Source organism: Phymastichus coffea, unplaced genomic scaffold, assembly GCF_024137745.1.
Source record: "Phymastichus coffea isolate CEN01 unplaced genomic scaffold, Cenicafe_Pcof_1.1 PCOF00120, whole genome shotgun sequence".
Lineage (NCBI taxonomy): Eukaryota > Metazoa > Arthropoda > Insecta > Hymenoptera > Eulophidae > Phymastichus > Phymastichus coffea.
In genome coordinates, this window is record NW_026706931.1 from 318,914 (window position 1) to 345,220 (window position 26,307).

Consider the following 26,307-nt stretch of genomic DNA (forward strand, 5'->3'; position numbering starts at 1 on the left):
GCAGCCGGCGTAGCAGTAGCCGAACGCAATCTCGGAGGACGACGAGTGGATGTCGCGGAGGAAGCTGAGCGGAGCCACGAGCGCGCCGACCGCGGAGTGCCACCAGCGCGAAGCGAGGCCTGGCTCCTTGTCAGCGGGCTGCCTGCGAATTTCACTCAGCAAGCAAGTTGCCGAGCGGAAATCCTGCGGGGCGCAGGAGCCGAGTCGACTCGGGTCGAGTGGATTGGAGACGAGCAGCTGCGCGCGGGCGCGCGCGCGGAGGGCAAACAGTTTGCTCCACCAATATTAGCACGCCGCCGAGTTGACCGCAGGGTCCGTCGGCGTAGGTACGCCGACGCGCTCGGAAGAGCGGGCGTCTTTCGCGCGCTCGCGCGCAGGCGATGCCCCGAGATTGCCATCCGATCCGGCGCCATTGTGACAGTACGTACAGGCTCAAGTTTGTCTTGCTCTCGCGGCTCGCGACTCGCGCTAGACGAGGACCGCGCTAACTATCCAACTTTGCAAATATGATCTCGACGCGCAACCGCGGCGCACTTACTGCGCAGGCAAATGAGCGAAACTTGGGCTGCTTTGTCTTGGCCGACGCTCCGATGGCCTGCAATTGTTCGATCGATAATCCGAGTAGCGAATAAAAAGCGCTACAGAGACTCGACACTGAAAGACAAACATATCGCGCCGGTGTCCTCTTCCCATTGCCATTCCAATTTCAATTACAGAGACGTGCTTTCATCAATTGGATACGTGCAATCGGATCGACGCGCGTCGTCGCAGGCACCCCGGGGCCCGATGAAATCCGAGGTGCGAGTCGCTGAAAAATGTGCTAGACGGCTGGCTGCAGTATTTATTTGATTAGGCGCCGAGCCGGTGCTACCGGGCCGCGATCCGCGCCGAGATTGGCGGCCGGCAAGCTGTAAAGAGGCCCCGAGGCGCGCGCACTCTCGCGGCTAATTGCCTCGTTATTAAATCATGCGGCTTCTTAATTAACGGTCGCGAGCTCGGGGCTCCAGTTTCGCGCCTGACCTGCAAGACAAAGTCGCGCGCCTCTATCTCCCGTTCTCTAATAAGATCGAGGGCTAATCCGACTCAGCAGTCGGCTTCCAGAGCCGTTCGCACGCACCGTTTGTCAAAGCTCTCGATTAATTTCTTGCTCGCGCGACAGATCCCTTTTCACTCATTTGCTCGAGCAAGAGACTGGCTGAGCAAGCTTCGGTGAAAGGAGGATCAGCTTGACCTCGCTGCCTGGTTCGCAGCGCCGCGGCAGCCTTTCCCGGCCCCGTGCAGGCAATTTGCGCGCGCCCCCGGATCGATAATGAATTTCATCATTTATCAAGTTCCGCGCCCGAGCCGGACTCTGGATAGAGCCGTCGAGAGCTCCTCTTTTAACTAGCTCCAGCGAGATTACAGTTCTTACCCTGATTGCCGCCTGATAAGAGGCCATTCGGCTGGCGACCGATCGGAAACCGGACCGACGCGCGGCGCGCCGTTACAAGCAGCGCGACGCCGGTGCCCGACGTTCTTCCCCCGCGAGCGCACTAGCCCAGCGACGACACAGCTCTCGATTTGCCTCAGGTTCACCTCGCGTACTCCACAAAGGGACGGCGATCGGCCAGCCCTCCGACCTTGCTCGACCAACTGCACTGTCTACAGCTCTGATCACTCGACGCTGGCTGCTTTCGGCCGGGTATACACTTGCGCTGATTACTCGTACAAATTAAATGATTAGCAGCAGCGCCACCGAATCAGTAGTCATAGCCGCTTTTGGTCGGACGCGCGCGCCGCCGGCGATACGTCGGCTAATATTCCGGAGAGGCGCGCGGCAATCGCCGACTCGCGATGATTACGAGCATTAGCGCTCGTAGAGGACAATCGAGCGACGAGTTTCGGGCATTCATTTGCGTCGCTGCCATCGAATTTTCCGTCGGCCTCGTCAGTGTCATAACTCGCCACGCCGCTCGCGCGACGCTAATCAATGCATTAAACGTCGGCGCGCGGTGCGACCGTCATTCGTTTGCCCGATCCAAGCCGGAAGCTCGCCGACGACGAGCGCATTGCCGTGGCTGACCGCTTGCAGCGGCAAAATATCGTTGATCGAGCCGCGGAGGGGTTGCGCGGGCGCGATAAGCCCGCGGAGCGATTACCGGCGCGGCGGCTTCGTTGCGTCGGCGTGCCGCGATATTACCATGGACTTTGCCTCGCGTAGCCGGCGCAGACGGAAACGCCGCAGCTCCACGGCCTGCGCTCGCCAGTCAAACTATTGACCGAGGAACTTTCTCATTAAACTCGCCGCAACCAGCGTTAATCATCTCGGCAAAGCTGCTTTTTCTTTCGCGCGGCGCTCGGCAGTGTCGATCCCTCGCGCCGGCGCTGCGCTTCGTTTTTTTCCGGCGGCGCGGTCTAATGCAGCTGTCGCCCAGAGAAAAGGCCCGCGTGCAGCAGTCGTGCCGCTCGCTCGTAATTGGCTTCTCTCTTTCCCGAGCCGTCTTTTTGAAGCCCGGCATTATTGCAATCAGCCTCCGTAATTAGCCTCGCTGAAAGGTGCTTCGATCGACTAATTACAGCTGCCTCGGATGGGCCATTGCTCCGGGCCAAGTGCTGCCGGTCAAAGTCACTCTCGAGTTTTCAGGGCGACCACTTTGCTCCTCAGTCGTTCGGTTCCCGTCGCCGGCCGATAATTCATTTGTTCTTTTCTTGATTAAAGCCGCTCGCGCCAGATGCGTCCTCTCGGAATTATTCGGACTAATGGCCACTCGTTCCAATTGGCCTCCGAACGGCCGACCAGAAGCTTTTCCACCAAGAAAACAATGCTTGTCATTGTCCGCGCTCGCGCTGTTCCATCGGTGCGCGAGCGCGTGCATGTAGGTCGAGCAGGCGAGCGCATAATGCCGATGATCAGCGGCGACGTAGACGGCCTTTCGAGCAATCCGCGCTGACGAATCGAGACACGGCTGGGCCGGCGAGCAGCCCTGAAATTCTTACGGATGCCGGCAGTTGCCTGCGCAGCGCCGGGGACAAGTTGCCCGGCAAAGTTCAGCGCTCGCAGTTCGGCTGCTGCGTCCGCCAGCACGCGCCTCTCGCGCGGAACAGTGGACGACAGCAGCTTAGGCGCGTTAAGGCAACTTGATGTCTGGCTTTTGATGGGATTTGCGACAGGCCAGAGCCGGCTGGCTGACTACTGTCACGGACACTGGCGCCGGCAAATGACAATGTCACGCCAGCAAAACAGCCGGTCTCCTCGCAATATCAACCGAACGCAAAGCCGGCCAGAGAGAGAGAGAGAGAGAGAGAGAGAGAGAGAGAGAGAGAGAGAGAGAGAGAGAGAGAGAGAGAGAGAGAGAGAGACTGGCCTACGACTGATGACGCGCCGAGGAAAGGAGCGGTAGGAGAGCGTAGGCTACTACCCGCCTTAGCCACGCGCAAACAATGGAGACTCGCTTGCTGTCGCTCCTCGGGGGAGAAGAATACAGCAACGATATGGGGAACAAAAGGCGAGCAGGAGAGCGTATAATAATACGAGCGGCAATGCGGATCAAGCGCGCTGCTGATCCCTCGATACGTCTATTCATTATTCATCGCCGACGTACGTCACGGCGACGCCATGGCCAAAGGGAATCGGTAGCCCACGTGTCGACCTCCGCGGACCTTCCGCGAATCGCCTTTCAGCCGCCAGCCGCTTGGCCCGCGAAACTTATCTCCAGGTGCACGATTTGCGCTTGCCTACAGCAGGATTGGCCTCAAAGCGAAGGAGCGACGCGCAACTACGGCTGCTCCGCTTTCTCGTTTCTCCGATAGCGAAGCTGGCACATGCGTCCGAGGATCGAGCGACCGATTGATAGAACGCGACGGCCAAAGTGCAGAGCGAGTCAGGAGAGCGAGGACACCGCACAATGCATTGCGCGGGCCAAGGCCGAGAAGGGAGCTGCAGCAATTGCGCAGGACGGCCGAGTCGAAGTGCAATCAGCATTATAGCGGAAGTGAGCGGGCTACGCGGCGAGGATAATGGCGCCCGAAAATCCGAGCGCACCTCGGCGCAATTACTGCCAGAGTAGCACCGCTAAATAGAGCTGGTTCGGCGCACACGTGGTCGCGGCTTCTCGCCGCGGAACCTCCGAGATGCTCGCTCCGCGTTATCGCCGGCGAGTGGCCCGCAGCTGCTCTGGTGATTCGCGCGGCCTCGCGCTCACTGGCAGATCTAATTAACCTGGCTCTTGAATGGCCCGCGGGCTATTCTTTGGCACGGACTGGGCCGGCAAATGCCCGTAATCGACCAGTCGTATGAACCTACCCACGAAGGGCCCGCGATCTGTATATCCGCGGCTCAGAGCCAGTTGACTGCGCGGACAGAGCACCCGTCGATTCGACTGAGTATCGCGGAGATGCACGTATAGTCCATGGCGAGTGGCAGCCGCGCCGCCGTCAGCGGCGCACACGGGTACTCGGCCGCGGCGCGACACAGGCCTTTGATTCGGCGAATCAGTCTGGAATGTCGCGAGCGCCCTCGGCTCTTTCTATCCGTCCGGCCGCCTAGCTGGTCGTCCGAATCGTTTGGCGCACGTTTCACTTGCGCTCGGCAGCTCTTCGTTTGGCACATTTCCCTCGAGGCTCGGACGGTCACGCGGCCAGCCGCATACGCGGACACGAACGCGCGCGCACGTGTACGATCAGTCGCTAAAATCCGCCAACGCCGCACCTCTCGTGTTTGATTTTTTCCCAGTCCGAATCCCATAGAGGGAGAGAGCGAGAAAGAGCGCGGGGCGAGGGCCGAGGGGGGGAGTGGGAGGGACGAAGAGGAATCGAGTTTTATTTTCATCCTCTCTGCAGTAGCCGCGAGGGGAAAAGCTGCAGATGAGCCCGATTTGAATCGTTTGAGCTCCTTTGCCCTGTGTGCCCTTCCGTGCCTCGCTTCCTTTTACACTCTCTCCACTTTTTTCTCTTGCTCGCTCGGGCGCGGCTTTTAACCAATATCTTCTTTTTTTTTTTCTTTCATTTTCAGTTTTCAAAGCCAGCCACTGTCGTGGGCCAAAAGTCACTTTGAATCTTTGAGAATAATTCACTGGGCGACGCCGCGAACCGAGGGTAGCAACGCCAGTAACGAGATCATTTGAACGGACGTACGAGTGGGTGAGCAAGAAAGACGTCGCGCGTCACAAGAAAATTAGCCGAGGTTGGTGCGAGTTTACTCGCACTATACTTTCGTTCGTGGAGCTGGTCGGCCAGTGCGTTACCCGGCAATTTTTTGCCTCCTTTGTGCCCGCTGCGAAGTTTCGCGGCGCTGGCTCACTCGAAGCGTACAATTGCCGATGCAGCAGCGCGAAATGCGTAATAACGGCCGGGGACGCGGCGAGCGCGCCAGCCAAGCGTGCAGCCGCGACAGCGCTGAAATTAGTCGGATAACTATTCGAGCCCAGTTGTCCGAGCCGTGCGCTCGGATCGGACGGCGAGGTTGCGATTTTTGCAGTTGCACGCAGCTAATGCGCGTCCGCTTCGCTGTTCTCCTTGAGCAGCGGCGGCACAGCGAAACTCCGGCGCGGCGCTTGACCTCTTGAAAGAGCGCGGCTGGCCCGCGACCGATCTCGTTCAACGTTCACGAACTGCGCAATCGAGCGCAGCTCTGCTTATTTGATTTGCTGCGGGTGGCCGCGGCGGGAGGCGGGGCGCGCGAGATGACCGAATTTACGGGGCCTATTTTCAACGGGCGGCGAGGAGCGCGCCACTGGCGCGTAAACTGCGGCAAAAAAAGGACCAGCGGCAGAAATGTGCAGGCGAGCGGGCGCGCGCGACATCGATTTCGCCGGCAGCATTGTGTGGGTGGAGCCGGCGCTTGCCGGCTTGGCGTGTCGTTCCGTAAGGCCGATTTTTACTGATCGAGTCGTTGCGGAACGCGCGACATTAATACCGGCGCCGGTTAAAATACGAGCAGGCGGGCGGACTCGATTTATTCGGCTGCGAGCGAATGCGCCCGACGTATTGTAATGACCAGCAGCGTGGCGGCGGCACACGTACGAGACGGCTACAAATAGGACTCGTGCCTCGGAGCGCGCCACGGCCGACAAATGAAGCTCGCCTCCGCAGTCTCGCTCCATCTTCCTCGCGAATGATCGGGAGAGCGCGGCCTCGCCAGTCGTTCTCGCACGGCCCTTGACGGCTGACCGAACGCGATTCGTATCACTTGGAGAGCCCGACAGACCGATTCGCTCAAGTTGAAGTGCGAATGCAGCACTCGCAAACGCGCGAACGCTGGCCCAAGTTCAATATTGATGAAGTGACCGTAAAAGCGCTCTAAACTCCGGCAGCGCCAAGCTCTTGCAAACTTGTTGGTGACTCGCGTGGCGCGCGATAAGCGCCGCCTGCCCAAGGCCGTTGCCGTCGATTAACCGGCAGCAAGCGGCCTCGCGCCGAGCCGAAGCGGCGAACGCTTCGAAAAGATCGCGCGGAGAGTTGCCAGCGGGAAGGCTAATCGACTCAAAAAGATAGCCGCTGCTGGCCCCGGCTTGAGAGCCAGTCGTCGAGGCGGCGGTGGCGGCGGCGAGGCCGGCTTGGCCCAAATTCTCAACGTTAATCGCGTTCCATTCCCTGCTTATCGCGCTGTTCCGCTGCTGGCAGCTGCTCTCGAGCCAGATCCCCTCCCCCACCCGGCTATTGTGCAAAAATGTCCAGGCCGAGTGCTCGACGCTCCAGGCAAATAGAGAGCGCGAGAAGCAGGCCGAGAGAGCACTTGCGAATCCAATATTACGAATGCTGCATTTCATAAGCGGCACCCTTACAAACGTCCGACGCATGCTGCTGATTCGCCCACCAAAGGTTCAAAGGAAATACCATTTCAGATTTTCCATTCCTCATTTTAATTGAAAGCTTTGTATCCTTGCAGTTTCGACATTCAACTCTGCATACAATTCTAGGTAATCGTTTTTCGGCTTTTCAACTCTCGACTGCAACCAAGTTGAAACGGCTCTTTCCCCCTCCCCCCTCCCCCTTTTTTTCTAGAAACACCGAGAAAGTTTTAGACGGAAGGAGCGAGGTTAAGTGTCATGCAAAACGCCCGTTCGAAAGCTTCGCAGCACTCGAGTGCTGGCACTGTAAAGCGAGCTATGCATAAAGCAGTTTCGACGGAAAATGTTATCTCTATCTCTATCTCTATCTCTCTCCTCTCTCTCTCTCTCTCTCTCTCTCTCTCTCTCTCTCTCTCGCTCTCTCTCGCTCTCTCTCGCTCTCTTTGTGTGCACGAGCTCGTAATGAGCGAGAGAGGTTTTTTTGCTGGACTATTCCGTTATTTCATTCGGCCTGGCGCCGTAGCCTAAAAACTTAACGAGTCTCAGAAATTAGAGAAAATGTAGTTATTCTGGAACGCGTTAAAATGATTTGGAGAGGCAGAACGAGACGAGAGGAGAGGCGCTCATCTCTGCTGGCTCTCCTCCTCCCACTCTCGCGACTCTCTCGCTCTCTCTCTCTCTCTCTCTGGTCTACTCAATTCATTTACTGCTTAAAGTTAGCGTAGCCTGTGCAAAGTCTAACTCGTTTAACCCGCCGACGACGACGACGATGGCGGCGGCGGCGGCGGCGACGGCGACGGTGGCAGTGTAGCGTCAGTGGCCCGCGAGATACGAGAGACTGAGCCTGGAAAGTTTGTAATGTCGGATACGGTTTAACAATTTCCGTCGGCTCGTTAAAATTGCCGAAACGACGTAGACCGCAGCAGCTCTCCGAGCGACACGACTGACTCGTCATTTTTCCTCCCGATCGTTTCATTGGCGATCAAATTGGCTGTTGGTCGACGTAGTCGTAGACGAGTGTGCCGAAGGCGCCGAACGTGTCGGCGTAAAAAGTTGCTTGCGCAAGCTGGACCTCAGCTGCCATCGTAAGCGTACGCGCCGAGCTAATTAATTGAAGTGAAAAAAAAAAAAAAAAAAAAAAAAAACAGACGACCAAATCGACGAGAGTAATGGTAGAGATGCAAAGGAATATGAAAAGTACATCGGGCGGGAGGAAAGGAGGTCGGCAAGGCTGCCGTCGGAAAAAGCAAACAAAACGGGCGACGTGCCGGGAAAAGACAAGCGCGATGCCTGGGCGGATGAAAAAAGGAGAGCGCGGCAGACAGGGCAGAGGGAAAGAAAACGAGGGAGAGAGAGAGAGAGAAAGAGAGAGCGCGGGAGCAGCAAAGGAGAGCTCGGGCAGAGGAGGTGGGCGCTTCCACGGCTCGCTTCGAACTTTATTACTCCCAGTAGCGCTCGACGAGCTGCTGGACCCAGCGTGCTCGTATATTTGCGCGAGCAAAGAAATTTATTCGTAAATAAAGGAAGGCCATCGCGTTGCATGGACCAAGCGCGGCCCAGCGCTCCACGGCCAAAGACTCGATCGTGACTGTTGCTGACGAAGCTGCCATACGCTACTCGGCAGCGTGACGAATGACCCCGCGAGTTCGCCCAGACGCGTAAATTTATCTCTCGGCTGTGACAAAAGTCGGCGTGACGCGCGGTCGCGGCTCGAGTTGGTTGAGCGCGAGTGAAAGGAAGTCGGCCCGCTGAATAGCCGACGGTGAGCGGGGAGCTGTGCGCAATTAAAAAGCTAACGAAGGAAATATGCTATCGTGGCAGCTCATTAACGAGCGAGCGGGGAAAAGGCGAGTCGATTGAAAAGAAGATGCGTCGCGCTGGACGCACGCCGGCGCCTCGCTCCAGCTTGACAAGGGCCGCGGCGGGGGAGCAGAGCGCGGCCCATCGGATACGCACGTATGGCTTGGCTGCGTGTTATAAGGCGAGCGCCAGTTAATGGATTCCCGGGCCGAGCCGCCGAAAGATTAACGACGGCAACGCTCGCCCTCCGCGCTGGCAGCTGACCGACGGAGGATCGCGGGGCGGCGGCCGACGAGCGCGCGGTCGCGCTGCAAACGACTAGTAATCTGCAGCTCGAATGCGCTCGCGAGGAAAGGCGGTCGAGGCGCAGGTAACCAAGTGAGCTCGAGTGCTCGATTGATCGGGCGCGATTAATTCAAATGGGCGGCAAAGGATGATCGCTCGCCCGTAACGCGTGTCCGCTCGCGATTTGCCCGGGCGCACGCAACTGGGCCGCGAGGAGGCCCACGCGACGCCCCTTCCCCGGTCGCGTTGCCACCCGAGCTCCGCTCCCGTACGCTGCGCATTTAATCGTTCGCTTTTCAATTAGACTTTCATTCGAGTGCCGCGTTCCACGTTGCTTTTGCAAATTCACTCGGGGCCGGATTCATTGTGCGCTTGGCAGCTTGCTCGGCGGGCGCGACTTGCGATCGCGACGCCCCCGGCATGTGGCTTGGAGTCGTGGAAACAGTCGCGACGGCGCAAAAAGACAAAACAAAGCCGACGTCGCGGGCGCACTTTGGGAATTAATTGAGCGAACGAGCGACGGCGGTGGCGGTGACGCTGGCGCAGGCACTGACGGAATAGACGCGCAATTTCAATGACAAATTGATTTTGCGGGGGACGAACGCGAAAGACGACTGCAGCTCGCTGCTGTCGCGAGTCCATGGCGGCCACGCTCGCTGCCGATACGGCGAAACGAGCGCTCGGCGGCGACAAATATTTGAGGTGTCACCGCGAGCCCCGAGACTGAATTATAGTCGTACGTGCGTGCGAACGAGAGCCTCGGCTGATGCCGCGACCAGAATGCAGCTGCGGCGCGGCTTTTTTGCGCGCAGCTGTCGTTCGGTGCGCCGATGACCGATGGTCGACCGCCCGACAGATTGTTTCTTCTTTTTGCCCACGCGCCTGCCATCGGCCTCTTTCGCGCCGTGGCGAGGCGACTGTCGGGCCGTCGAGCGCAATGCTCCCCCTTGGATCAGCTGGCTGCGCGCCGGAGACGTGGTCGCCCGGCCGAATCTCGTTTTCATCGGGCTTTTCAGCGGCACTTTGGCCCGCCTGGAAAAACTCGCGCTCTAATTCAATATTTAAAATGGAAATTCGTCGAAAATGAGTTTGCCGGCGCTAAGAGCGGTCGCGTCGGCGCGTGCGTTGCTCGTCATTTCCCGCAGAGTACATTCATTAGGCAAAGTCGTTAAGTGTTTTCTGCTTCCTTTTTTCGCTCTGCGCACGAGTCGACTGGTAGGCAAGAGGGCATGTACCGGCTGGGCGGGAGAGCCAGGACAAAAAGAACGAGATATCGGCAGGCTGGCTAGTGGTGCAACGCTCATAAATTTGACTCCGGAATTCCATTACTCGCGGCGAGCGCGAATCGATATTTCAGCGTGGAAAAACCTATAGACGGAGCGATAGAGAGGAGCAAGGATCCAACAACAACAATCTCGGCGCTTTTCTGTATTATGTATAGCGATGCCAGACCGCGCGAGCTTCCGCCTCGCATCGGCGGATATCTACGAGAAAAATCGCCGGTTCATTTGAACATCCGCTGCGCTCGTTCGCTATCTGCTCCCTCGCGTACCGCTGGCGCTCGGAGGGGCTCGGGGCTCCACGCTCGCGGGCATGGCTTTCAAAAGAATCGCTCCGATTGGACTGCCACGCGGCCGATTGATGCGTCGCCGCCAAGGCTTCCGTTGGACGCTTTATTAGAGGCAATCGGGCGCCGATCGCGCGCCTCGCGTCAGACCTGGCGACCGGAATATTGCACGGACCAAAAAACAATGAGCGGGGACGGTCGCGCGCGCGCGCAACGACAACTTGGATGCGGGCTCGCGGTTAACACGCACGAAAGTTCGCTCGATAAAGCATTCAGCAAGTTGGGCATTCTTCAGCTGCAAAATGACAGTGAAAAGGTCCGGAGCGGATAAAGCGGCCGAGGCGAGCTTGCGTTCGGCTGATTTCCTCTCTTTCTCGTTTGGCCGCCGTGGATTCGGAGCCGACAATAGCAGAACGATTTATTTTACGGCCGACACGGCGCGTTTCCAGATATTACGGTGAACCGCGCAAACTTTGTGAAGAATGACTGGGTCTCGTATTAATAGGAGCCACTTTCGACTTATATATTTGCTACGTGCCGAGCGGGCTCCCTTACTCCCCGTACCGCTGCCACTCGCTCAGCCTCATGACTGCAACTTTGCGGTTATACAGCTTTTCTTTTCGCGCCACGGAAATCGCGTTTGCCCAGCTGGACACGCTCAAGAGGAATAACACTTTGGCCGCTCCTTCGACCTCGCATTATTATTATTATTATTATTATCATTATGATTATTTGATATGGGGTCGCGCGCTTGCCCGTAAAGCGGCGACTCGCCGCCAGGGCGTGTCTGGCTGGCTGTTTGCTTGGCAGGTATGCTTTGAAAAGTGGCCCGGCCGACTCAATTGGATTAGCCGAGCTACTCCGAGCACTGTAATTCCGGGACAAGCGTGGCGTAAAGCGCCGCCCGCCGCCACCCCCGCCACCCGGAGACGCCGAGCGCTTTTTGCGCGCCGCTCAAAGAGCCGCATTCGGAAGTGCTCGGAGCTCGCGGAGGATGCGATGCCTCGTAGCGTGCACAAAGCCACGTCAAAATCACTGATTGCACCGCTCCCCCTCCCCAAACACGCCGGCGCTTTACCAAGAGCTGGTTCGTTCCCTCGCGCCGACTGCGCTTGTCTTTTTCATTTCATCGAGGGGAGTCAGGTCTGGATCGACTATAGCGTAGCCCAGCGGCCAGTCTTGGACAATAAAGTTATCGCCTGCAGCCAGTAGCAGAGGGTTATCGAGTGGCACAGTCGATGGAAGGCTCCAACGTAAGAGCTCGTGGCTTTCATCGCTGGAATTAAGGCATTATCGCTTTGATCTCGCGCGCGGAGAGGCAGAGAGAGAGAGAGAGAGAGAGAGAGAGAGAGAGAGAGAGAGAGATCGCGCGACAGGGGGGAGCACTTTGCGCGACAAACCACAAATTAAAAGTCAATTTGCCCTCGCGCGCCCCGCCAAATCAAAGCCGAGGATATTCTTTTGAAACAGACTCGACTTGGCAGAGGCCAAGCGGGTCGCGCGGAAAGAGCGGAGAGCACTTTGCCAGCAACGAGCGAGGCGCAAAGCGAGGCAGAAAAGGAATGCAGTTATCGTTGACTTAGCGGCGGAATTGCTGCTTGACTGCGTAGTCTCGCGACGGCCCTCTGCTGCTTCATTTCCTCCTTCGATCCTCATTTCCCGAGGAGACGCGATAGCAGGCAGCCGGCGGCGGCGTCGGGAGGGGGACGGGCGCGATCGATCTGCCGAGGCCGCGCGCGAAAAGCGCTGCGATATGCCAGACGAGAGTCGAGAGGCGTAGGGTCCGAGGCCGCAGCCACGCAAGAAGTCGCAGCCTCCGGTCGATTAGTTTTAGTCGGACGCGCGGAGACAGCGATCGAGGTAACGAGAAGGCAGATGTAAGCTCGATCGGCGCAGCGCCGTCGGGGGCCGCGGATGTTTGGCAGGTGCGCGCGAGCACGTGCGACGAGACAAGAGGGCGCCGCGGAGAGGATAATTGTGCCAAAAGGACCAGCCACTCGGCGCGTCGGGGATCGCTTCGCGTCTGGCAGCCATTGAAAGTCTAGTGGCATTTCGAGGCTCGAGTCACGTCTCGACGCTCTTCCGCGCTTACGGTGAACGGCGCTCGGCCGCGAAACGTCCAATAACGAACGGAACGCGAGCGCGGCGCACGCCGGAGACAGACATCGATGACATTGTCTGCAGCTCGCCGCGCGCCACCCACAAGCGTGCATCGAACGTCTCTCGCGCCCGGAGCGCGCGCGATATCAACGAGAGAAAACACGCCTGCGAGCAAATGATGGGCCGTTGATTAGCGAGAACGTGGAGTTGCCATGGACTCGTTGCCAATCGATCGCCCAAGCATCCGTGCGCTCGCGGACCAACGTACGTAAATTAACGCACGGTAAGCGCAACGGACGTTCTCGCGAGAAGCGGGCCACGAAGCGAGAGCAGAGCTCGCGGCTCCTTCGCGATCGGCCCACCGGCATCCATCTCGGCAGCCCATTAAAATTTCAATAGGCGTGCTCTGCGAGCGGCGCAGGCCATTGAAACGACGCGGGCAGCGAGAGTCGCGGCTGACAGTGCAGAGAAACTCGCTGTGCCGCGACTCGGCTGCTCGTGAAATTCCCGCTTGACACGCATGCACAAAGCCGCCCGAGAGTAAAGTTGAACGGCCGCTATCAGGGCTGCTGCTGCTGCTGCTGCTGCTGCTGCTGCTGCTGCTGCTGCTGCTGCTGTTGCTGCTGCTGCTGTTGCTGCTGCTTGCATTTAATATTGAATAAGTTGGCGCTACGAGAGAGCGAGCGATGTAGCGACGGAAGTGCCGGCAAAGAGAAAGCGCGACTGACCCATATATCGCGACAATAGCTCTGTCTCCCGCGCGCGCTCGCTATCGCCTCTTTTCTCCCGTTGTTCCCTCGATTTCGTTCTCCGCACTGGCAACCCCATTCGCCCACTCTGCGCGCGCTATCTCACCGCTAGTTCGCCTCGCCTCTCGCGCTCGTTTGCAAGTGTTTAGCGCCGCCGCTGAACGTTGCCGAGGCTTTGTTCGGCCGTGGCGTGGCCCCACGAATCGGGGATCGGCGACCGAGGCGATACGCGCGGATCGAGAGCACAATTAACGGCGATTCGGGAGTGCGCGCCAAGATGCCACTCGACCCAGAGCCGAGTCGCCGAAAAAAAGTGTGGACTCGACGCAAAGGGCTCGGCTCTGTGTCAAGGGGGTCGCGCGCACTCAGGGTCAAGCGCCGAGCGCATCTCGAGGAGATTCTTATCGGCGCTATCAGCGCTAATACTTGCAGTGCACTCGAGGCCGGTCAAGTCGAAACACTCGAGGCGCGGCCCGCTGAGAGAGAGAGCCCCGGCCGGACACTGGAGAATAAAGGCTGAGGAGGCGTGCAAGCTGCGCTTGATCAGTGGCATTTATTGCTGAGAACATTACAGCGAGTGGAAGCGGCCGGCGCAACCGAGGGTGGTGGCGGCGGCGGGCGGCGGGCGGCGGCGGGCGCCGGCGGAAGGCGGCCGCGGACGAGGGACGAGGCCTCATTTGGACGATATCCACTGGGGCAGCATGTGGCCGGTCTCGCCGTAGCAGCGCAAGATCACGCGGCCGCTGGGCGTCACGGATATCCAGGTGATGCTGGCGTGGTTGAGCGACAGCCGCAGCCAAGCCTGCGGCGGGAACTGCAGCGCCCGGCAGACGAAGTAGCGGATGACGTTGGCGTGGCAGACGAGCACCGAGTAGCGGTCCTCGTGCTCGTGCGGCTCGGCGCGGTGCACGTACTTGCGGAAGGCCGCCTCGATGCGCGGCCCGTCCTGGTGGGCCACTCGGTCGGGCTTGTTCACGTGGCCGAGCGGCGGGTCGGGCGCCACAGGGAAGCCCTCCACCAGCAACGGGTCGCTGGACACCGGCACGCCCGGCAGCTGCGCCTCGATCAGCGCCGAGGTCTGCTGGGCTCTGGTCATCGTCGACTTGACGATGCTCGTGTAGGGCAGGTCGAGCTCGGCCAGCCGCATGCCCGTGACCTCGGCCTGCAGCCGGCCCAGGTCCGTCAGCGACTTGTCCGCGTCGCTCTTGCCGCGGGTGTTGTACTGGCCGTGCCTCACCAGTATTACGTGGTTGACCGCCCGCGCTTTCTTCCGGTCGCCCTTGGCGGCGCCGCTCTCGGCCGACGGGGCCTGCGCCGCCGGCTCGAGCTTGTCCCAGTTGCGCTCCCACTGCCAGCTGGGCGCGCTCTCCGACTGCCGCTCGCCGGCGCCCACCAGTACTCGCAAGTTGTCCGGCACTAGGCTACCGATGCCGAACCCGCCCAGGAATCCTCCGCCAGCGGCCATCAGACTGCGGTATTTGGCGAAGGGAGGCATGTCGACCGAACGAGCGGAGAGGAGCGACGACGAGGAACGAGGTGGAAAAGGGGGCCTGTGGTGGGTAATGCGCGCGTCGCTTACACAGACCTTTCAGTGCGTCCTGCGGGCCGCGTCCATGGCCGCGCGGCCAGTCAGCAGCTCCTGCGAACAGAAAGAGAGAGAGAGGAGAGTCAGGCGCAGCGAGCGACACAGCGGACAACGGGGACAAGAAGTCAATTGCGTTTCTTGCTCGGTCTTGGCGCCGCAACGCGAGCGCGGATTAATTACGTGCAATTGCAGCGAGTAATGGAGACGCGGGGCAGGGGGCTCCGAGCAACGGAGCTTGATTGCATTACCATAAAGCGCCCAGAAAACGGCGAAACCTCGAACAATGACGCTCGAGTGGCGGCGCCCGAGAGCAAGATTAGCGAGGCCACGCAACACTTGCCAGCCTCGACGGTGCACGACTAATTATGCACAAGATCATCGAGCGAGCTATATTTTTGACGAGCTGCAATCGCGCCAAAGTTGCGCGCTTCAATGCGCGCCGAAGATTAAATCTAAAATGAAGCTCCGGCTGCATAATCAACGCAGCGCCGCTCGCCTGCATTATGCAGCTCGACTCATTAATTAGCGAGCGCAATCGCGAGCACATCGGGCGCAATATTGTCGGGAGTTTAGGGAAGAGCTTTTAACGGCGACGCGCGCGCGTAAAAAGCGCCGGTCTGACGTTAATTGCGCGTTCGAGAGTCAATGAGGCGGCAGCCGAGGCGCCGTCTACCGGGGAGATTAGACGACGCAGACGCTCGAAAAGTAGGCGCGCAGAGTCGCAGAGTCGCAGAGTCGGCGCTAATCCGAGGCAGCCGCCGCGAGCAAGCTGGGCGGCATGGAGTGCAGCGCGCCACTGGCTTGATACGCATTACAGGGGCTTTTTCCAGCCGCAAAGCCCTCTTTGCTCCGCTTTGCCGGCTCGCTTGCCCGGACGAGCGCCAGCAATTGCCTCGGCTCGCCCCGCTGAATTATAAGCCCTGCGTTTGCTCGCCTTGGCCGCAGCCAGCTCCTAACTTGACACCTTAGCGCTAGCTGTGCGCGCGATACCCGACCAACTGGGTCGAGTCGATTGCGAGCTGTTTCCGCAGCGCGCGAGCTCCGTTATTCGCTTGTCTTGCCAACTCCCTCGCCGTCCCGCTCTCCGCGAATAACCTCGTCGTCCCTGTTCGCTTTCGCTCTTGCCGCAACTCACTCGATCGCCGATCGCAATCGCATCGGCAAGCTCATCAGTCTCGCGCGACTCACGACTCGCGACTCGCGCACTAATCGCTGTTTCATTGTGCACGAGCGGCGATTGACTCGAGCAGCGCCGCCGGCAGTATCAGTTTCGGCGCTGTTTGCCTTGGCTCACAGCAGCGGGAAGGAGAGGCGAGGAGCGAGGGCCGAGGGCCAAGGGCCGAGAGCCGAGGAGAGGCAAGAGAAAAGCGAGGAGGGAGTTTGACCAGAAACGGCAGCTCCGAGCGTCAACTTGGTCAACTTCGGAGCACTCGAAGGTCAACATCTTGGGGCTGCGCGAAAATGTCCGGGTGCGAGCGGCATTTAGCATGATTGGAGGAGGCGCGCTCAGGTCCGTGCGGATCAGTCGAGCGCGAAGCACGCGAGCAACTTGCGAATGGCCCGAGATTGAAAGTGGAGCCAGCCCGAGCGAACCCGCCAAAGTCCAAAGTCCACGCAGGACCGATTGCACTTTGGCGCGGCCTGTACAGCCACGCCGGCGTCGGCGGCGCGACTTCGTTAGAGGCGATCGATGCACGAGCTGCCCGCCAGCTAGGTAAATAAAACTTGCTCTCTACGGCTCTAATTGCAGACGCTAGCCGAGCCCTGTTTTCCTTAGCTTGCTCATCCGACCGCCGGCCGCTCGTTGTCCTCCCGCGGTCGGCGCGATCTGCCGCCGTCTCGCCCCCGTGGACCCAGGTCGTAGTCGCATTGATCGTCCGCGTCGAATCTCCGACTGGCGGCCACTTACTTCGGGGCTAGTGCTCGCCTCGCGCGCCCACGACGACAACCGCGACCACTCAAAAGGATGCGTGGCCCTTTTTGCTACTGCGCCAGTTCTGCTGCTGCTTCGAGTGCAGACAATAATTGGACGCTAATGAACGTTACGTTTGCGCATCGATCCGCCCTGATTCCGTGTTTCCACTCTTTCCGTTTTTTCGCGCCGCTTGCCGCTCGACGTTTCACAAATCCAAATAAAAAGAAGCAGCAAGACAAAGCAAAAACACTGGGAGGGCGAGCAAGGCGCACTTGTTAAGTCCCACTGTATCGTCGAATTATTCAACGCTGAAAAATTCGCCGGATTACAGTCAACAATTTCTCTCGCGCAATCGCTTCTCTTAACGAGGACGACTCGAGGCTATTGACCCACTTCTCCGCCGCCTGCATCCCTTTTGCGCGCTGCAGCTTTTCTCTGCTCTCCCATTCAGCAGCTACACGCTCAACCTCGCGCCAGCTCCGCTCCGCTCCTTTTCATAACTCACTATTTATACGAAAAAAAACTCGGCTATTTTTATATTTCAAAAGAATCTTCGAATAATCGTTGCTTACTTTAGTCGAGCTAATTTTACGTAACAGCATAATACCAGTTCTTTACCCAACTTTTATGCCTCCTGCCAATTTTCAATATAATCCTATAGTACTATTCCGCCAGTCATCTATACTCTTTTTGAATAAGTCGCCGTTCGTTATTTTTTATTCGCGAATAAATAACATAAACAAGATTTTTTAGTTTTAAATGCATTTTATTATTCTTAATGTACTTCAAGTTTGTCTACAGGTAACGAGTTTACCTCTGCAGTTTTTACATATTGCAACCGGTATAATGTGTATCTATTTTTGGTAAATAAGTACGAAATACGAAGTAAACTTCGTTAGAAAAATTTTATTTCAAAGCAAGTTTTAAAAAAGGTGAAATACATTTTTCTACCCAAAAATTTGAAATTCCACTCTCATTAAATTCCTTTTAAAAAGAAAATATTAGATTTTCTTAAAAAAAATTAAAAGTTACAACGAAAACAATAACATCCACCGTAACCTGTATCTTATTCAATACGCGACACATGACTATGTATTTACAGATAAGTATATAAATCAAAGTAGACGCACGTTCTTATTATGATTATAAAAACTAACCTACACCATACAATACATTATTCCCTCTATACGGTGAGTTCGCATATAACGGAAAATTCAAAACGTTTGGATCGACAAACAGTGGATTTTAGTGATCGAATAGAAAAACAAACTAAATTTTAATTTCCAGAAATGTTATAAGTACAATTGAAATTACCTGTATCGACTAATGTAAATATTTTTCCTTCACTTATAAACGTTTAACTATTATCAACAAATCACTGTGGCTAGATAATGACTAGATGGTTTGGTTAGTGATTCTTCATCGAAATAATCTCTAAGTAATGAATACGATATGTTGTTGCAACGTTCTTTTGGAACCAGTATATTTTATCGCTTGAAAACAATTTTCAGACGAAAGGAGGAATAAAACTGTAGATAAACCTAACCTGCACGGCACGTATAGCGCACGTTTCAGGAGGCACTTAACATCTCGGAGCCCGAGCGGACATAAGATATATAGAACATACGTCGACGCTATACAGTGTTTGTGCGTTCTAAATGACCGTAAGCGCCATCTACAACTCTACATCGCGTCGATTCAAATTTAAGAGTATGTCGAATGGAAAATGTTTTCTGAAAAATGCAAGTGAATTTTCATGGACAAGTTTCTATTCGTTTTCGAATGAGGTAAAAATGTGACTTTATGGAAATTCATGAAAAGTGCATAAAATTAGTTTTGCTGAAAAGTAGGCAAAGCAAGCCGACGGAATACTGCAAGAGCGGAGTTTTGCAATCGCGTTTCTGCAAACTATGATTCTCTATAGAATATTATTAGGGGATATGTGTTGATATTTGAAATGTATACGCGGAAGTTTGCTGGCGTAGTCGACGCTGCTGCCTCGGCAATATTTCCCGTTTCTAAAGATACACCGCTGCGCCCGAGGAACACGACAGCTACAAGAAACAGAACAAGATTTATCTTGGAGGGAAATCGCCCGTGCGACGCGACGCGCCCGAGCGCTGTTTTGTCGGCATCGTAAACATTTTAGCTGCAACATTTGCCTGCTCAACGGGTCTTATTTACATCAGCCATGCGGCTATCTTGTTTGCGCAACTATACGACAACGGCTGATGAATAATAAGGCACGCGAGCAGATCCAGGTCCCCGTGGCAATTGCTGATTATCGAGCGGATACAGCAAAGTTGGCTGCGGCGACGAACGAGCGCCGAGCATTTGGGATTTTGTTTGGCTTGCAAATGAGAATGTTGCGCCTCAGGTGCGCGTTCGCGAAAGTTGGCTCTATTATTTCAGCGGATAGCCGACTGTTTGCGTCGGAGACTCGTCGAGAAAGTATATACGTGGTCGATTTGCCGGCGCACAGGATTTGCTCGAGCAGCCAGATATAGAAGTGGGAAAAGCGAGGCGGCGGGATATACCCGCTAATGGATACTAATAGCAAGTCGGCCGATGTATCTCGCTTTGTTTTCATCTAATTGCACTTTCTCGTCGGAGCTGTCCGCCCAGCCGATGTTTGTCTTTGATTTTTCCGCGCGCGAACAGTCAACCGCGTATTGGGTACCCCGGCACCTTGCTGCATTTCACGAGTGGGGCGATCAGGCAAGCCCCGACGACGCGCGCGCAGACGAGGAAATTCAGCGAGCTAAGAGGACAAAGAAAGGCAGAACGAGAAAATACACGTTTGAGGAAAAGGGAGTTACCAAGTGGCCGAGAGCCGTTTGCTTTGGTGTTCGGGGTGGGGAAAGCTGATCCGAGGGGTCGCGCGGCGGTGACGCGGGGCTTTTTTCGACAGCCGAGCGGACTTTGGCCGGCAGGAACGGCGCGGGGGGAATGGGGCGGAGGAGGGCATCGGTCGGTCGATTGCGCGCAATCGGCGGCCACGTACGCGGGGCTCGGAAAAATCTTTAGCTCGAAGTGCTGCGGCGGGCGGGGCGCAGGTAGAGGCAAGTTCGGCCAGAAAATCCGTAAAAGTGCATTAACGCGCGCGAGTTAGTTCCGGGGGCAAATCCGCTCAGGCAGGAGTTGCGCCAAGTCTTGCGGGGCCGGCCCAGGGTAAAAGCTCAGCGCCAGCGAGCAAGTTTGGCAGAGTGGAAAAGCGTGTCTGTCGGGCATCGGAGCACTCGCGCCGAGCCTACACGTATAGCTGTCTGGGCGCGCGGCCGCGCGGCTGTCGACGAGCCGCGCCGATCATATTTCAGCTGGCTCCCGGTCCTTCGTCTTCGTCGGCTCGCCTGTCTGCGGATGCATCTCGACGCGAGGAGGCATCCGCGCGCTCGTCGCCGCAGCCGTCGCCGTGACGAATAAACCATGAGCTCGGGAGAGCGCGAGAGAAATAACGAGGCGAGGCCGAGAGCAAGACGTATGGCGTGTTGCCTCCTCCCAGCGACGAAATTGCGATGTTTTTCGCGCCGGAAGGCCAGAAGGGAGCTGCTCTCACTTGCTGCTCGCTACTTTATTTGCTGCTTGCAAAAAGCCTCGCGCGAAAGACGAGCTGGGTGGAGGCATCCGACCGCCCACCCCCTCTCTCTGTTTGCGGGGCCAAAAAAGAAAACAGCCACGAACTGAGAGTGCTGCCAGGATGGATAGACAGGGAGAGAGAGAGAGAGAGAGAGAGAGAGAGAGAGAGAGAGAGAGAGAGAAAGAGAGACCGTTAAAGTAGAGCACGAAAAAAGTTGGTCTATCGCGGTCACTTAGAAACTGCCCGGGCAATGGCGAATAACCGACTTTCCAGCACGCTGTTTTTCACGCCCTCTTTCACCCTTTCTTTCGACGCTCTCCTTGCGACTTGTCGCCCGGCTCTCTGCAGCCTCTCGAAATATTATCGATTTCTCGATGGCTGTCGAGGGCCACGGCCATCGCGCTACGCACTCCCTTCGCAAAATGAGCAAGTTCGCAGCGAACTTTTGAGGAGCAAGTTGGCGCGTATGAAGTCTAACTGAAAGTTGTCCTTTGACTGGTTGGCAAGAGAAGAAGCAATTTCCGCAAGTGGATATCGTACTTTCATTGGCGTGCTCCAACAGCCAACACGCCAACAAGCCGACTCGCTACTTATCAACGGCTCGCAAATGTTTGTCGTTCGCAAATACGGCCGACGGGGAGAAGCAGACAATCGAAAGCAAATTCGGTGGACCGCGGGGAGAAGCGAGATCGGTCCGAACGGCGGGGGGGGGGGGGGGCTGGTCGCGGAGTTGGCCAAAGGAAAATATTCGCGGCGCGGCGAGCCGGGGGAGGGAGGCATGTAATCTCGGCAGATAACAGCTCGTCGGCGGCGCGCGGCAGCGAGTGGAGGCGCGCAAAAAGCCCAGGCAGTTTATGAAAGGGCCGCCAGTGCCACGTGCGCAGCAGCAGCCGCCGAGCTATAAGCTCGCGGAATTACGACGAGGGATAATACCTTAACTTGGCCGAGATAGCCGAGGCCGGCGCGCAGTGGCTGGCTGCGCTTCTTCCTCGGGCTCGCATCTCGCGCTTCCCTGGCTGCCAGCTGCGTCCTCGCACCGCATTCCGCGCAGCTGGCTCGCACTCGCGCGGCCGGCATTTTTCATCGATAATTCGACCGACAGCTCGGCTGCCGTCGCTGCTGCTGCGCTTCTTTACGGCACCTACTCGGCGCGCCCTGGTCGGCCCGGCCGCTCGCGACGGGCGAGGACGGTCGCGGCCGCGCCGGCTTGCAATTAACTGCGCGGCGGATCAATCGACAGGCAATCAAGAGCAGGCCCGGCCTAGCGCGTCGAGTTCCTTTGAGTGCGAAGGCGTGTGCGAGCGAAGTAGCGAACGGGAGTGCATATCGGAAAATGATTAGGGATTAGGTATCAAGCGCGCGCCATGATAATTTGATACCAGGGCGAAATTGGAAAACGCTTTGGGCCGCCTCGAGTCAACAAATTGGCGGAAGTTATGAAGGCTATTGTTCGCGAGAGTTATTTGCTCGACAACGGCGGCGGCGGCTGCAGCAGCAGCTATTTAAATAGTCGTACTTGCGTTTGGCCCCTTTTTCAAAGCACTCGCTGCGCCACGTTCTTTTGTTCCAGCGCTCTCGCTCGGCTTATTTGTCCCGTACGCATGCCCATACGCTCGCGCTGTTTTTGGTCGATGCTCGGCTGCGGACCAATAACATATAATTACGCCGGGCGAAGAGCAAAGCATCGCCAAATATAAACGAGCGGCTCGTCGTCGAGCGTCGAGTCGATTGATGCCTCGTAGCGCCCAGCCGGTGATCCGCCTCGAACGAGTGGCGCGGCCGGCTGGCAAAACGAAAAAAAGGGGCCGGGGAAAAAAATTGGATTTATCGAGAGGCTTCGGCGAGAGGGCCGCCGACAGCCGAGCAAGTGCTCCGCTCAATTACTCACAGCCATCACGGCGTGATTACTCGCGTCTTGGCCGCTCGCGCATGCGGGATCGTTCGCGTGCAAATCACTCGAACTCGTGTCGTCGTCGCCGCCGCCTCGGCAGCTCGCTGCCTACATCTCCATATCTAATTGCACGCGATGTCGAGCCTCCGATGGCGACGCCTGCCCTCCTCTTTCGGCCCACGACTCGGCCTCCGCTCGCACGTCCTCGGCAACGCGTGCCGCCAGCGAAGCCCTTGAATTTCGATCGGTCGCCGCGGCCGCGCGTCTCGTGCTCCCCGCGAGTGCCGCGTTCGGCTTCCTCGCTCGGTCGCTGGATCGATTAGCCGCTCGGTGGCGCGGCGTCGCCTCGCTCTCGCGTCAACTGCTTGACGCGCCATAAATTGCCGGTTGCGAAAAGCTGCGCGGGGAGCGCGGCCGAGGAGCTCGGAGCGAGCGTCGCCAATTGAATTTCAGCCCGATGACGAACGAGCGCGCGTCCTTCGCGCGACTAGGCGATCGCGGCACTCCTCCGCCACCTCGTTTTTCTCCGCCACCGAGTACGCACTCGCTCGCCCGTAGCAGCTTTGACAATGCCGCAAAGTCGTCGCAAAGGACTCGACTGCGAAGCCAGCGCTAATAACTTCGGAGCGCAGAGACGCCGACTCAAAGGATCGGCAGAGGGTCGCCCGATATACTTGTTAATAACTCGAATAAGTATCCGTGGCGGTCGTGGCCCGAACGAGCTGACTGTGCAGCCCCTTTGTGGCGAGGGGCCGACGCAATCCGTCGCCCGCTCGCTCACCGCCAGATCCTGCGCCCGGCCATGTCGGAGCATAGAATTAGGGCGCCGCGCCGGCCTGTTTGCGCGTGTATACAGCGGCTCGCGAGACGTCGAGCCAATTAGCCGACACACTGTCCACCGCCGCGCCCACGTATGCCCACGGGTGCCCCGGAGTTGCGCTGTCGTTTTGCTCCGCACTACCTCATCGAATATTCATCGGCACCTTACGATCGATTTTTCGATCGGCTCACTCAATCCGACGAGTCGACGCCGCGGCGCAAAAATGCTCGAGGGTAACCCCTTGACGCACGAGCCATGCCGCCTGATAACAGCGATCGCTTCTTCTCCCTTTTTCGCGCGAGCGCGCCTCGCACGCGCATGCCGCTCGTTATAATAACAGTAACTTGGCCCGACACGCCCCCCCCCCCCCCCTAGCGACGAATCCCTCCGCTAAGCACGCTTTAAGAGCCCATTTCATACCAATAAGGCGACCATATTTTTAATTTTCATTTCCTCGCGGACTCTGGCGCTAATGACTATGCAGCAATATCTCAGCGAGTATCCCTCTCCCCTCTTTGGCTCTCGGCGAATCCAATCTCGTCGTCGAAAAAGCGGCGATCCACGTGTAAGGAGTATTATGACCTCGCGAGAATGACAGGTCATTACCGACGGCAAAAAGCTCGACGAATTAGGGAGGTTTTTCGCGAACGCAGCGAGCGTAATACAACAACAAAGTCTGGTTTTTTAAGTGACGATCATTCAGCCGCAGTGTCAGGCGACAGCCGAAGGGCTAGTGCTTCGGCGATAAGAAGCAGGGAGAGCGAGAGAGATTGCCGCGAAATAATTAATCTACGCGGAGAGTACGTCTCGGTGTACATCGAGCCGTAGTGGTGCATCATTTTTCAGCGCAGCCGTGACTCTTTCAAACTCGATGCTCTCGCACTTGTACGCACGCGGCTTTTGTCCTTTTTTCTCTTTTTATTTTGCCACCAGCCAGAGCGAGCGAGCAGTTTTGTCGCGCGGTACTTTTTCGAGTGGGGCGAGGCTGGCTGGCTGTCGGGGCGCGCATTCAAAGAATAGAATTCGAGCGATGAACGAAAAAAGCGATTTACAACTCCCCGTGAAGGGACGAGTAGAGCCGAAGCGCGGAAAAAGCTCGCTAAAAAGTTGGCTCGACAATTTTCAATCTGGCGTCTCGCGCGCCTAAAAAGTAGTTACATTGTCGGCGGGGAGGAGGCCTCGAGTCGCAGTCCGCTCCAGCGGCAGACCGGAAAGCGCGAGGATTCGGGGGGACAATCGAGCGAGCGTCTGGGGCGAGCGTGGCCGCTCGGCGGAGAGGCCGCTTATTAATCGAGGCGCGGCAAACGCGAGCGGAGCTCCAAACGAACGGGCCATTGATGCATCTCTGTGTGGACGCAGCGAACGCGGAAACTCGATTAGAGAGCACGCTCTTCGCGAGGCAGCAAGTCCCCAAACGAAGTTACGCGGCACTTGCTGCAGGTAGTTCTCGCCTGACCAGGCCGCTCGCATGCGAGCCGGCCGGCCGCCAAAGCTCTTTGGCGAGGTCGTCGGCGTCGTCTTCGGCTCGCGGGTCGATGCACCGGCCGATTCTCAAGTTGCGCGCCGAGGTGAAAGCGCAACGAGCCCGGCGAGCAGTCAATGGGGCAGAAGCCCGCGCAGCCGGCGCCGCGCACGCCGACTCGCGTCACTGCGAGCGGTCGGATCGACTTATGCCGCGAGCCGCTCGCTCGGAAAGCCAGCTGGCTTTATCGTCGTCGTTTGTTTTGCCGCGACTGCACTCCGGCTAATGCGGGCCAACGCGCGAGCCCACTTTTCATCCCGCTCGTAGCCGCTGACGGAGAAAATTCGAGCAAATAGGGCGTCGCGCGCGCCGGCTAAATTACGCGTCGCAATCACGCTAAGCGCGTTACGCGGCGGTGTTTTCCGCGCGGACGCTCGCGGCGCGCCCGACTCCGAGGACTCGGCGCTTCTCGGCGAGGCCGATCAGCCGCCCCCAGCGGACTTTTCAGCCGGCGATCGAAGTCGAGCGCTCCGCGAAAGCGCGCCGGGTCCTGTTCGCAGCCAGCTACAAATTGCTTTGGCTATTAATCGCGCGAGCGAGCGCGATGGTAATTGCGAGCAGCTTGCTGCCGCGCCGGCTGATCGATCGGCGCTCGTCGCTCCCGAAAGCCGCGCGCGACTCGGCCCATCGGTCACACTTGGCGAGTCGTTAGTTGGCGCGCCGGCTCGCAAAAACGGGGCGCGAGCCTCCGTCTCGCCAAGTTGTTGCGAGCAGCGCGAGGAGAAGAGGCGGCCCGCCCGGAGTGGATTCCGCCGGCAGTTCTTTATTGCATTCTTCAATTAAGCGAGCTCTTTACGAGCGCGCCGCCGAGTGGCGGGGGCTCGCTTTGTGGGCCACGCTCCAGTGGCGCCCGGGCTCGTTTGTGTAATTAACGGCCGGGTTTGCGCGCGAGCGGCGTCGGCCAGGCAGCCGGGGCAGAGGCTGCGGCTCCGCCCTGACCCTACTTCTCCCGTCGGCGCCGCAGGAGCCTCGACGACCGGCCCACGCTCCGCTGCCGCGACTCTGCGGACCGGCTCCGCTTACGCCAGGCGGTTACGCTAATTATCGCTGCTGTTTCGCGGCTCGTACGACCCCGCGCTCTTTCCTGCCGCGCAGGCCTGCTTATTTCCGCGCACGGATTTTCACTCGAGCGGGAAAGAGTGCATTTGCATAGCTGATGACGGCGCCAAAGAGCGCGCGGTGCGCTCACCTCAGTGCCGTCGGTGTTTTGCCCGAGGCCGCGTTACCTCGGCGGCGTCTCGCTCTCCCGTCACGTCGGACCTGCACAGGCGCGAGCTTGCAAGCTCCTCGGGAACCTGCAATTTTCTGGCCCACGGTCGTTCCACGCGAGCTGCTTCGTTAATTGCATCGGCTCTACCTATACGGGGCTCTGGTCTATTTCACGAGTCACCTTGCTCCCTTTGTCGGCCGCCCGTTTTCAGGTATTATTACGAAATAGTTGTGCGCGTGCGGTCCCTCTGTGCGCGGCGTTCGCCCCAAAACTCGAGTTCCGTATTCCGGACGAGCGGCTCGCATAACTGAAAAACCGTAAAGAGAAATAACCCTTTGCCCCTCTCCGCTCGCCCCCGCTGCAGCGCCTTGTTGTCGCTTACCGAGTCAACGAGATTCGCTATGAATTGCGTAGAATTCGCGGCCCATTTGGGGAGGGCCAAGTAGAAAGCATTTCCCGGGGGAGGCGGCGGCGCACTCGCATTTGAAAAATCAACAAAGACCCGGCGGAACAATGCCT

General features: G+C 57.8%; 2 protein-coding genes across 7 annotated transcripts in view; both read right to left on the reverse strand.

Moving 5' to 3' along the window:
* The window catches only part of LOC131671161 (TWiK family of potassium channels protein 9-like), a 92,743-nt gene that overhangs the window by 47,127 nt on the left and 19,309 nt on the right, over positions 1-26,307 (reverse strand). For 4 of the 6 annotated variants that reach the window (XM_058947391.1, XM_058947390.1, XM_058947387.1 and 1 more), the window contains exon 2: positions 14,854-14,907. The exons of 1 other annotated variant lie outside the window; for it this stretch is intronic. The gene's annotated coding sequence lies outside the window, so the exon portion shown is untranslated. Of the gene's footprint in view, positions 1-14,853; positions 14,908-18,082; positions 18,338-26,307 lie in introns of those variants that run through there. One more of the 6 variants, XM_058947388.1, reaches the window with a different exon arrangement.
* Positions 13,812-14,841, reverse strand: LOC131671162 (serine/threonine-protein phosphatase PGAM5, mitochondrial-like). Its single transcript, XM_058947393.1, has one exon. The coding sequence runs from the start codon at positions 14,761-14,763 to the stop codon at positions 13,942-13,944; it is 822 nt and encodes a 273-aa protein (XP_058803376.1). The 5' UTR covers positions 14,764-14,841; the 3' UTR covers positions 13,812-13,941.